Source organism: Athene noctua, chromosome 2 (genome assembly GCF_965140245.1).
Source record: "Athene noctua chromosome 2, bAthNoc1.hap1.1, whole genome shotgun sequence".
In the NCBI taxonomy this organism is placed as follows: Eukaryota; Metazoa; Chordata; class Aves; order Strigiformes; family Strigidae; genus Athene; species Athene noctua.
In genome coordinates, this window is record NC_134038.1 from 111,564,916 (window position 1) to 111,577,218 (window position 12,303).

At 39.6% G+C, this 12,303-nt stretch overlaps 1 protein-coding gene across 6 annotated transcripts in view; it reads left to right on the forward strand.

Moving 5' to 3' along the window:
• Positions 1 to 12,303, forward strand: part of DPP6 (dipeptidyl peptidase like 6) — a 567,835-nt gene that overhangs the window by 465,399 nt on the left and 90,133 nt on the right. For all 6 annotated transcript variants that reach the window (XM_074899909.1, XM_074899911.1, XM_074899908.1 and 3 more), the window contains exon 8: positions 10,849 to 10,969. In XM_074899909.1, the coding sequence (XP_074756010.1) occupies positions 10,849 to 10,969 (121 nt within the window). The remainder of the gene's footprint in view (positions 1 to 10,848; positions 10,970 to 12,303) is intronic.

Here is a 12,303-nt window from a genome sequence, read left to right on the forward strand (position 1 = left end):
TAGCCTGCTCACAGAATACAAATGGAAATACACAGCATTTGTAATGATGCAATGTCAAAAATGTAGAGAAGCTTGTAGAAAACTGAGAAGAATATTAATGCACTTAAAGACTTAAGCTGGGAGAAGCAAGACAAAAAATCTCTTCTGTGCCTGATTTAAAAGGAATGTGACTCTAGATCATAGAATTCAGTCATTACTCCTATAGTCCGTTGTATGGGACTTTTATCTCGAGTATCGGTTTTGCCAATTTTGGATTGTCTCTAAAGACCTTAAAAACCACAAGATCTTACAAACTCTTCTGCTTTCCAAAGGGAGCTTTATCATTTCTTGGAGAAAAGGTTTCCAGACTTTACTAAATATTGTATACACACCACAAACGTGATTTAGTAAGAATGATAATCTTAGAAAAACCTTAACTGTTCCTAATTGCAATATATAGGTGTTAGAGAACATGCTTCATACTTAAATAATATTACTTACAGCAGATCTGTATTTTCCCTAGACTTTCGTTTGCTGCTGATTTACGAAGCCATTCTTATTGCTCTTCATGTACCTCGCTGAATTCAGCTCCAGACTAGCTTTGATTTTCCTAACTGCAACCATGCACAATCAGACAATGCCTCTATATTCCTCCCAGGTCAGCTGTCCCTGCCTCTACCTCTTGTATACTCCCTTGTAGTGTTTGAGTTGTGTCAGGAGCAACATGCTCATCCACACAGGCCTCCTGTCTGCTTTGCTTGACACATCAGGATAGAACATTCTTAAGTTTGGAGGGGGTCATACTTGAAAATCCAACAACTTTCCTGGACCCCTTTTCTCTCCATGGCTGTATCCCATGGGATTCTTCCAAGAAGATCCCTGAACAGGCCAAAGTCTGCTCTCCTGAATTTGAGGACTTAACGCTTTTTGCCATGATATACCCTCTCATGATCCTGAACTTCACCACCTTATGGCGTGTGCAGCCAAGGCTGCCCCCAGCTTTCACCTTCCCCTGCAGTTACTCCTTGTTTGAAAGTGTGAGGTCCAACAGACCACTTTCCTTCATTTGCTCCTCGATCACCTCTGTCAGGACACTGTCATCAATGCCCTACACATATCTCCTGGGTTGCTTGTGCCCAAGTTGTTGTCCCTAAAGGAGATAATGGTTAAGTTCTCTCAGAAGGACCAGGGCTTTTGAATGTGAGGCTTCACCCAGTTGTATGAAGAAGGCTTCATCTACTTTTTCCTAACTGGTCAGTCAGTAGAAGACACTACTCAGTGTCCTGGCCTGTCCTTCTGAAAGCCTGTATCCATCCAGCACAGCACTACATTCATCCCATTACATCTCCATGATCCTACTGAAATTGTAGCTCTACAACTGCACACAGAACTTAATTCCTCCTGTTTATTCCCCATGCTGTATGCATTAGTGTACAGGCAGAGAGGCACCCAGCTGTGGTGGTTTCCCAGGAGAAGTATGAAAGCATTCCCCACAGAGTTGTGTGCTCATCTTGTCCTTATTTTTGTGTGTTATTTGATGTGAGCCTCCTTCACCCCTGTTCACCAGAGTCTCTCTTGTCCACATCTTCCTTCTCTTGCCAGCCTGGTCTACCACTTCCTTGCCTGACTGTGGTCCATCATCTCCCTCCCCTGTTGTTCTGAGTTTAAAGCTCTCCTCCCCAGGCAGGACAGAGCTCCCAGCCCCAGAACCGGGGGACTGAACCTGGTCTGTAGCCACAGATCTGTCAGCAGAGCAGGACCCTTCCTCATCATGGTGCTTGATGTCACCAGCCTTCAGCCTTCACCTTCCCAGGAGTCTCCATTTAGCCCAATCAGCTCATATTCTGCCTGCCCTTTCTTTCGTGAAGAGTCTCAGAGAAGATTCTTCAACATCCTTTTCACTCCTCTGATGTTGCAGTCTTCTGACCTTCTCCTACTGCTCCTTTACTTACTCTATCCATGCCCGCCTCCTGCAAGCAAGGTGATCATCTCCCTCAGCCCCAGAGAGAAGTCACCCCCAACCTGGAGAGCTATATCCTCTCTGAAGAGGTCTTAAATGAGGCCAGGACACTGCTCATACAAAAAGAGGATATTTCTATGCATGAAAGAATGCTTTTCCATTCTCTCCGACTCCCTAGTGTCTTTGCTGATCATGTGTGATGAAAGCAAAACTAAGTTCTTAATGTTTATTTTACAAGGCATATTAGCAGTTTCCAAGATAGATGGCTAAAATTGGGAGATTTCCACAATTTACAAGTGATGACTCTTCTGCACCTCTTTTTCTAGATATGCAATCAAAGCCACGGAAGGCAACAGATTTTTCATTTGTCTTTTACAGTAACTCTGACAGTTTTCCGTTGCAGAATCAATTACATTTCCTTTCATTGTATTGATTTCCATGCAGTTAATCTCTTATACTACTGATACCAGATGTGTACAAGCCTTCGATCTCCAATGAGAAGTCATGAATACTGGTTTTGATGTATTTATGGATCAGCACAGTTATTACATGCATCAAGCTGTACTACTGTATTCTCTGGTTTTAGTGGTCCGCTGGGGTGTTTTCAGTTTCTTTGTCCTGAAAGCCTTCCTGCAGAATCATTTTAAAACTGATATAGGCCTTGCTTTGGTCTATATGCCACCTTTGCCCATCCCTGGGCAGGGTAAAGATGAATTTAAATTAACCTTACCTATTTGTTGCATACCTTCAGAAACTGCTATGTCTTCTAAATCCTTGGCTTGGTAAGGAGTTAGCTTCTTTCTTTGAATTAAAGAAACCCTGGTATGAAAAAATGAAATTGTAGCCTTTTCTGTCAATAATTTATCAAGATGTGATTCTCTGCAAAGTGTTGATTGTGTGGAAGAGTTTTATTGCTTCATCACCACTTCTAATAATGACATTTTGGTTTTGCAAAGAAAAAAAGTTGATTTAAAAATTCTACATCTCATTCCTCCATCATAATTGTTATCTGTCTCTTTCCTAAATTGCAAACATGAACCATTTGATAGAGAAAATGAAAATATTTTGAAGTTTTTTTGTCTTACCTTTTTTTTCCACTTGCTATCAAGCTATATTTGAATGGCAACAAAAAAAAAAAAGCCTAATTAAAATACTAGCTCTTATTATGTAAGATGGTGAGGAGCAGTTTATGGTTTTATTACCCTTTTTTAAGAACTTAGCTATTTGAACATCAAACTTTTCGTTTTATGAGATTCAAAAGAAGAAATTGGCAGAGTATTCATTAAATAATGCATAGTCAATCAGCAACAAGCTTTAGAAGTGATTTTGAATTGATCACACATTTTTCTGCTGCAGTTGATGTAAGAATGATAACTGCAAAATGCCAAGATCTTTCCGGTACAATGCTTTCAGATTTCCTTGATATTTCAAAGTGAAAACACAATTATCATATCTGTTTCAAGATGCTGCATGGACAAGGATGGGCATGCTAATTCCATGTGGTAAGGACAAGATTTAACTTGGACAAAACAGCAGGGAATCTTTCTCTCTTTGCAGTTTTTCATTTTCACTGTCCTCAGCTTCCAGGTTTCGTATGGCAATGGAAGAACAAAACTGGCTTGAGAAGGGCTATGTCTAAAATATTTGTATGGAATTAGAGAGCACTAGAAATGGAGGGGAGAAGGAAGAGGTCTCCTCTGTGTCCATTTCCAGGAAGAGCTTGATCGTGCTCAAAACGATTTATAGTCATGATATGAAATTTCGAAACCCGGGTGACATGCTGTGACTGTTATGGACCTCAACTAGTTACTTAGCATATAAATAAAGAGGTAACACTGTTCTACTTCCTGGACATATTGGGAAACTAAATGTGTGTATTTTCCTGAGGCTTTCAGACCAATGTGATATATTAACACCTTATAAATATGTAGATAGTTAATGCACAGTTCAGCACAAAACGTTCCTATCGACACCACAAAAAAATGAATAGAAGTTAAAAAATTTTAAGGTTCTGCCAGAAATCCTACTGGGCTCTTCTTCACAGGCCACATGTCTTGCCAGGAGCCTGCTCCAGCTTGGGCTGCCCAGGGTCTGCAGCTTCCTTCAGTGCACACCCACCTGCTACAGCGTGAGGGCTTCCACAGGCTGCAGGTGGATCTCTGCTCCCCCATTAACCTCCATGGGTGCAGGGGCACAGCCTGCCTCACCATGGGCTGCACCACGGGCTGCAGGGCAATCTCTGCTCCAGAGCCTGGAGCACCTCCTCCCCCTCCTTCACTGAATTTGGTGTCTGCAGAGCTGTTTCTGTCACATTTTCTCACTCCTCTCTCACATCTGTTGCAGTGTTTTTACCCTTTTATAAATATATTGTCACAGAGACACTGTTAACGTGGATGTTGGGCTCAGCTTTGACCAGTGGTGGGTCTGTCTTGGAGCCATCTGGAACTGGCTCTGTTCGACACGGTGACAGCTCCTGGTGTCTTCTCACAGAAGCTACCCCTGCAGCCCTCCTTCCCCTGCTGCTACCAAAACTTGACATGTAAACCCAATACAAATATTCACGTGCACTCTTGACTGAAGAGATAATTGACAGAAAGTAGGTAGGAACCTTAAATTGCATGTAGATTGATTTCAAGCAGTTGAATCCCCATTTATATATCAGACTGATGTGGTCGTGCACCATTCAAGGACTGCCTAACCTTACAGAAATCTGAATTTACCTAAAATGATTAACTTAATTTGCCCACATATATTCTGATAGGTCTTATGTGGTGAAATGGGTGGCTGTTGCTTAAGAAATTTGATGTGATTGGGGTTTAGATAGAAGAGCCCAAGGACTTGGATGGGGTTGGGACTATGAGCAACAGCATCAAGGTGATAGTCATTGAACATATGCTACAGTCCTGCTTTTGGGGCTGTACTGGCCTGCAGCAGAAGGTGAGGGCTTTCGGAGGCTTTGAAGGATGTGCATGAGGAAGCCAGAGTCAGTAAAGCTGGGAGGGAGGATGGTCTTTTCTCCAAGATTGTTTTCACCATGCTTTTTATTTTTTTTATTCCCATGTTAATCTACTGATGGTCTAATTTGAATGCATGCTTGTGACCCTCAAAGAGCTAATGGAGCAGAGTTTGAGTGGATGAAGGCATCTGACATTGGCTGTTGGCTGTTTGTACTCAGTGGAAGGGGTAGATAAGATACCTAACTTAGATGAACTGCATTGTCTGACTTTATTTGGACTTCAGAGTACCCAGCACACTGCAAAAGCTGCTGGAGGATAATCCCTGAAGTTAGGGAGATTTTATTTTCCTCTATGTCTTCATTGGCACCTGCATCTCTGCTGAGTCTACCTGGCCTTTAAGGCAGACTAGATGATGCCATCTGCAAAAGGCCACAGAAAGTCCTGCACAAGATGAGGCAGTATTGAATCCTACCAGTGTACATTGTGAATATGCAATGGCAGAAGTGCAAAGTGAGATACATACAAGAACTATTTTGCTTTATTATTCAGGAAAAGGGATTTTACAGTAGCCGTAGTCTGCGTTTGCAGAAGGAGATAGGAGTTCAAGTAAGTATCACATTAAACCTGACCGTGACTCTGCCAATAAATGGATCAGTTAGACATGCACTTCATGGCAGGACAATACACAGTTTGGAACTCTTCTCTCCCAGTCTTCACAAACTTGTAATAGTCTACCTGATATGAAAAAATTACAGTAAGGATGATTTATGGTTAAGGCTTTGAAACTGATCTCAAGCTACCCAAGTTTGACTCATGGTCTTGCCAGTCTTCCTGTGTGATATTTAAAATAGGATTTGCCTGGTTAAACATAGGTTCCTAGAGCAACTCAGCTGAAGAGTGTTAAAAGTATGTGGCTTCTAGATGCTACTCTGTGAGAGCAAAGGTTTCCCATATATCTTGTATCATATCTGCCAGATGTTTTAGATTCATGAAGGGGCTTAAAATGGCTCTATGTTTGGACAACTGAGTCTTATCTTTGATCTCTCATTTTTACATGTTAAATGGGTACAATACTACTTCTCTGTCTATTAAAATGATGTGCTGTTGGGGTAGGGACTGTCTTCTCTGTGCATTTGTTCAACAGTGAAGTCCATGGATAATTACCTTTACACAGATATTTCTTACAGATTCTGCAAGATAAATATAAGCATTTCTGAGAGATGCACAGAATTATAAAATGAATCTGTTACTTTATTTGTTCTGCAGAATATGCCCTCAGGAAAACTGGTTTACCAGCAAAAGAGCAGACTTCTACTCTTGGAGAAAAAAAAAAAAACAAACAAAAAAACCAGAAGGCTTTAACATTAAAAACATGAGACAATGAAGTGCATTATGTTGGATGAGGAGAGAATGGCATGTTGATTTGTAGTTACATTTCCTCACTCACTTTCCCCACATTTTGTGACTGTTTTTTTCAGACTCCAAGGAAGGTTGGACTGGCTTGGAATTTAAAACAGTGTCAAGGCAAGACTTTGTTCCTGTCTATACATGAAGGCCAGTTCTTGTTGACCAAACTCTTCACATTAAATGGCCAACCTTTCCATGTTAGCTATTCTCTCATAGTTAAATCCTGTGGGCTGGCCTTGTAGTGTGGAAGGCTGCCTTCTAATGTGTAGGAAACATTCATGCTTCTGCAATGTGCTAATAATTTAAAGTAGTAAGCATCCAGGCATTAACTTTATTCTTGGAGATGCTAAGTTTGAGTGATGTCACTCGTTCAGCTGACAAGTTATACGTGTTAGAAATGATGGGGTAAAGAGAACATATACTTAGAATGCCACCCTACAGTGAGAAAATAAATAGAAGGAGTAAAAATGCAGGTTAATGTATATGAATTTATTTTCTCTTGGTCTATGAAGAAATAGGACTTTCACTCACCTCTTTGGCTGGAAGGAAGGTGTGTTGAACTGTAAAAGGAGGTGTAGTATTCATCCACTCAAAATATTTGGTTACTGTGACTTTTGAAGTGGTCTTAAAGAGATTATTTTCACTAGATTCCTGAAAAGGTCCATAAATTAATCAATTTAAAAGGAATAGTATTTTTATTACTGTAGCATAATTACTTAATACCACTCTGGGTCAGTTCGGTAGAGAACATTACCTGAGAAGCCCTTAAGCAGTTGCAAAAACATTTTAAATTAATCCTCCTTAAATCAATCAGTGTTTTTAAGGCATTTGTATACTTTAAGTGAATTAAGTTTATTTTGTTGTTAGTTTAAACATTTACCTTACTGTAGAAATTTATCTTACTGGATAAATATTTAATTTTTGACTTAAAATTCTCTCCCTGTCTCAGGATTGTGGTCCAACCAGTCTAGTATTTTTTCTCCAATATTAGTTGTGTCACACAGGAATGTCAAATGATTTGAACTAATCAGTTCTAGTACAAGTTGCAAACAGGCAGAGATTTCTTCTCAGCTCACATGAGTTAGTGATGTGTTGATACCTGAGGCTAAAGGGGTTATATCTTATGCTGGAAGTTTCAGGTGACATCTTGAGCCACATAAAGCCAACAGCAAAATCCCCATTGATTTTTATTACCCTTGGATTAAGTGAATGCATTTGAAAAAAAAAAAAAACAAACCCAACCAAACAACAACTTTATCTTAATCCCCCTGGATGTTCCAGTTATTTTTGTGAGGTATTTCATCTTTTGGGCATCTATTACAGCATCCAGAGTGAAATTCTTGTCTCCTGTTACATCCAGTGGCAAGGAGTTCCATGCGTGAATTCTGATTTCATTAGGAAAAATATTTTTATCCACTTTCAAGCAGCTTTCTTCTAGGTTTCATTGGTTTCCTTGTTGTTTTGGAGAAATTTCTGTTTCCTCTGCATTATCTTGTAGAGCTTGTGTCTTCCTTGTTTATGCTATGGAACTAGCAATTTCAGTTTTTTCAATCTATGCATGGATGTTTCCATCCTTCTTACTTCTTTCAGAATATCTTCTCTTTCCTCTGCATTGAAAGTGTCCTGATGAAAACGGACACGGTATTTTCCATTAGCTGTGTGCAGTGTTGGACTTCATGTGCTGTCCATGATAAAAGGCATATATATTGCAAGAATGTTGGGGGGAAAGTCTTGCTCAAACATGCACACCAAAAGAGAAGACACCAGAAATTTTGGATCTGGTCTTTGTTCCTGTACAAAGAGGCATAAAACTAAGCTTGACCCCTTCTGTTGTCATATTACATCAGTCTAGAACTAAAGCAAACATAAAATAATGGGAAAGTGATGTCCATGCATTTTAATATTATTTTTCTTTGCTAAATTTTCTTATCCTCTCATTAGCTGAAAGGATTGTGATCATTTGATAGAAAGCACTGCTCTGATGTCATAAAACCAAAGCAGTACAAAATATTATGTAGGTATTTCTAACCCAGAATGTGATGTAATCCAAAGACATTTCATTTTGATGAATAACGCAAGTTCAAAAGCTTTTTCTTAATTTATAAGATACATTACACAGAAATATTCCTCATGCTGCTTCAGTTATCTTTTATCTTGATTATGGTTGACATTTTTAGGGTACAAGGCACTGTAGTTGGGAGGATAATTTTAAATTCTCTATGAGGTGCTGCAGTTTGACTCCGAATTATATGGGAGACAGTTTGAAGTCAGAGTACTGTATTATTTTTCCATTGCAGCTACTGGATACCTTATGCAGCCTGATAAGTGTAATGAAGCTTTGAAAGACAAAACAGTGAAGACAGAAAACATTGCAATGCTTTACAAAATGAAGGACAGGAACAGGTTGTCAATCACCTTCTTTATTTTTCCAGTTAATTAATTTAAAATTGAATACAGTGCAAAATACTGCAAAACCCTCACTTGCTGTGAGAATCTGGGCAAGGGAAGGGTTGCATCACTTGAATAACTCCACTTGATTGTGTGCCTGTCACAGAAGAGCCCCCACCCAAGCATCTCCAGCATGTTTACCTCTTGGACACAGATTTGGATTTGTCTGGGTCCAAAGTATCTAACTCTGTTTAGTCCTCCTGATTTTTATGTGCATTTAAGCTTCAACAACCCTCCCATATGCAGACTAGCTAACACATTCTTTACTTGGCATCCCTCATCTGGCTCCTTTGCTTACTGAAAATCAAGATAGGAAGGAGAATGTAGTATCTTCCACAACATGTTTTTGCTTTCAAAAAATATTAATTGGATGCAATTTTTCTTAGTTTAAAAGGAATAAAAGCAAGCTACAGTTTCAGTCACACTTTTTACCTTTAGGCAAACTCACTATAACTGCTGCCAAAATTCAATTAGGATATGTACTTTCTTCTGGAATCTCTCCAGCTCATCTTTATCTGAAACACGTACCATAACAGGATGTGAAACAGAAGCTGAAAGCAAATATTTTTCCCAATTCTGTCTTGTCGTAAGTGTAACATGAGAAATGTCATTCTAGTATCATGGTAAAGATACCTAACATTAATTCCAATATCTTCAGGTGTATAAAACCCCATCTGTAAATACCTACTAAATAATATTAATGTTTTTTCTTTCAGTCTAAATGGCTTTCTGATACCCTCTTCAGTACTTCTTTGCAGTATGAATGGAGTTTAAAAATATTTTAGAACAAGAGTGCTACTTTGAGCAGGATGCAGTTCACTTTGGGATGAGAGGAGGACAGGATCTGTGTCATCAATGACAGCAAAACACAGAATAAAGCATTTAACCAGATGATAAAGACTGATGCCATGGAACAATATTCTTTTAAATGTCTGGTTAAAGTTTTTCTCACTGATCAGCACTTCAACAACTAAATAAACAGCTTGATTCCTGAAAGCATTCTCATAACAGTAGATACAATGACTTGCATGAAATTAGCTTTAAAAAAACCCATAAGGCTTATTTGGGAGTCTTATGGTAGGTTCCTTTCCTGACAATCTTGAATTGAAATTTTTATGATTGATAAGAAATTTATAAATTCCTCTCCAAGATGCACTTTCTTTCCCAGAGACAGCACCAGCTGTGTGAGCAGGCATTTGCAGAGACAGGCTCAGGTACCTGACAGTGATCCTTGGTGTGGACCTGCCCTTGCCCTCCTGAGGAGCTGTGAGGTCCTGTAACATTTTGATTATGTAATCTTTCAGCAACCTGAATCCACTAGATTTTTACAACAGGAGGGGAAAGATTTCCAAAGATGGGCTGGGAGTTATGGCAGCTGCATCCATGCTGTCAAGGAGATGAGACCCCAAGGGTGCCTTTCTCCCATCCACTCTGGTTCCTGTAGGAAGGTGACCTGGGGACTGGGGCAGGGTGGAAGGTCTAGCACATCGCTTTGGGTCCATGGAGCATGTGGCACCTGCTCCCCAGCTGAAACACCAGCCTTCTTGTGCTTTCTTGGCCAGTGTGCTCCAGTCACATAGACTGCCCCCTATTCAATAGTACATGTTGTCTTGTGGGATCTGCATTAAAAATTGGATTCAGATTTATTTGATAGATTGCCAGCTGTGTTTTAAGGAAGCAGGAGCAGCTGGAAACAAGCAAGAAGCAATTTCCAGCAGTCAGTTCAGTCACCACATAGCATCAACATCAGCTCTGCAAACTGCTACTGTGTCCTGGACCACTTCTTCAAAATGCTGAGCAATGGCATTCTTCATTTCATGCCTTCTAACTGCACTGTTCAATTTCTGAAATGAAGACAGGAGCAAGAAAAATAAAGCTTGTATCAAAGGATCAAGGCTTCAGTTTGTTGTAAATTATCATCTTTCTGTTAGTTGATGGCATTGGAAGCAAGCTGTGGAAATCCTTTTTTGACAAAATACGCTATAAAAATGTGATATGTGATTTTGTACTGCCAATTATTGTAAAAACAAAATGCAACATTTTATAATGGAGCCACTGCTTAATGCTGTTCTCTTTTTCTTTTTCCCTTCAAATCAGATATTTATCTTTGAGAATAACATCTATTACTGTGCCCATGTGGGGAAACAAGCCATCCGAGTGGTCTCCACAGGAAAGGAAGGTGTTATTTTCAATGGGCTCAGCGACTGGCTGTATGAAGGTAGGACATGACATTTAGGGCAGCAGTTAGTTATGAGTTTACGTTATACTCTAGATTTACAGAACTGGCTGGAATTAGACATTCAGCATTGCATTTCTGGGGACTGGTGGACCTCGGAGCTGAAAATCTGCTATTCTGACAGTTGTCTGAAGTACTGGACTGGAAATAATGTGAAATGATGTAAGAATTCTGTTTTCAGGCTGTTTTTCTTTCCCTTAGTCCAAAGGTAATAAATCACCAAGCTTTAATGAACAGAACTGCTTCATTATTTAATGGCACCTGCAATCACTCATAGACGGGCCAGTTTCAAATCACAGAAAAGAACAGAAATGGAGAGGAAAAGAGCTTTTATTTTAAAAGAAGAAGCGAGAAAAGAATTTTACTTGATTGGTTGTTTTCTACAGCACTAGGTGGGCTCTGGAAGATGCTCAGATCTTGTTGCCTACAAATTTTTAAAAAGCAAACAGGTCCTCACAGTAATTGGCTTCTTTCCCTTGAAAATGGGCCTGATGGTGTAGAGGGTCATCACTGGAGCACTGCTTCACTTTGGGCCTTTCAGCTGGCAAATGGTCCCTTAGGTGTCTGTGAGCAGCTCCTTGCAAAATAATCTCACCTGCTCACTAGCTTAGGAAAGGATCCCAGCCATCCTCAGTTCTTTGGGGGGATATTATAGGCTTTTAAGCTAATACTTTATCTGAATTAAAATTTTAAAAAATATATAGCATATATATACATGAAACATGCACACAACGCATTGTGAAACATTTTCCCGCTAAAGTGGTCTCCTGTAGGTCCCAGCACAGTCCCAAGCTTTTCTTACCTCTAGAAAAAGAAGTGTCTGGATACGTCTGTTAACTCTGCCCTGTTGCCTGCTCCCAGCTTCCTTGAGGCTTAATGGAACAGAATATGTTGTGAAATGCTGTTCACCATTAAATGGTGTAAAAATATGAATCACTCCATAAATTACTCTGTATCACAGCTAAGATGGGGCCATTGGACTCAAAAGTGGAGGAATTAAAATGAACTATTTTGTTTACCTCTCCCAGAGAAGCTGGTCCCATAAACCAGTATACAAACTCATCAAACACATCAGTTGAAAAATAAGATGGTTTAGATTACTTTTGATATTTACATGTGTGTTTACACTATACCACAGAATATTTGCAAGTGAATGTCCTCCGTGTGAAGGATGTTGTAACCACAGGAGTGGTTAAGAAGTTACAAAATGCTCATTTTCTTTAATTTTTATTTATTAATTTGTTGCTGAAGTTGTGGGCAAGCCTGTTTCGCTCTGTAGGTCAAATGTGCGTATTAGTACCTGTATTTTGCTGATA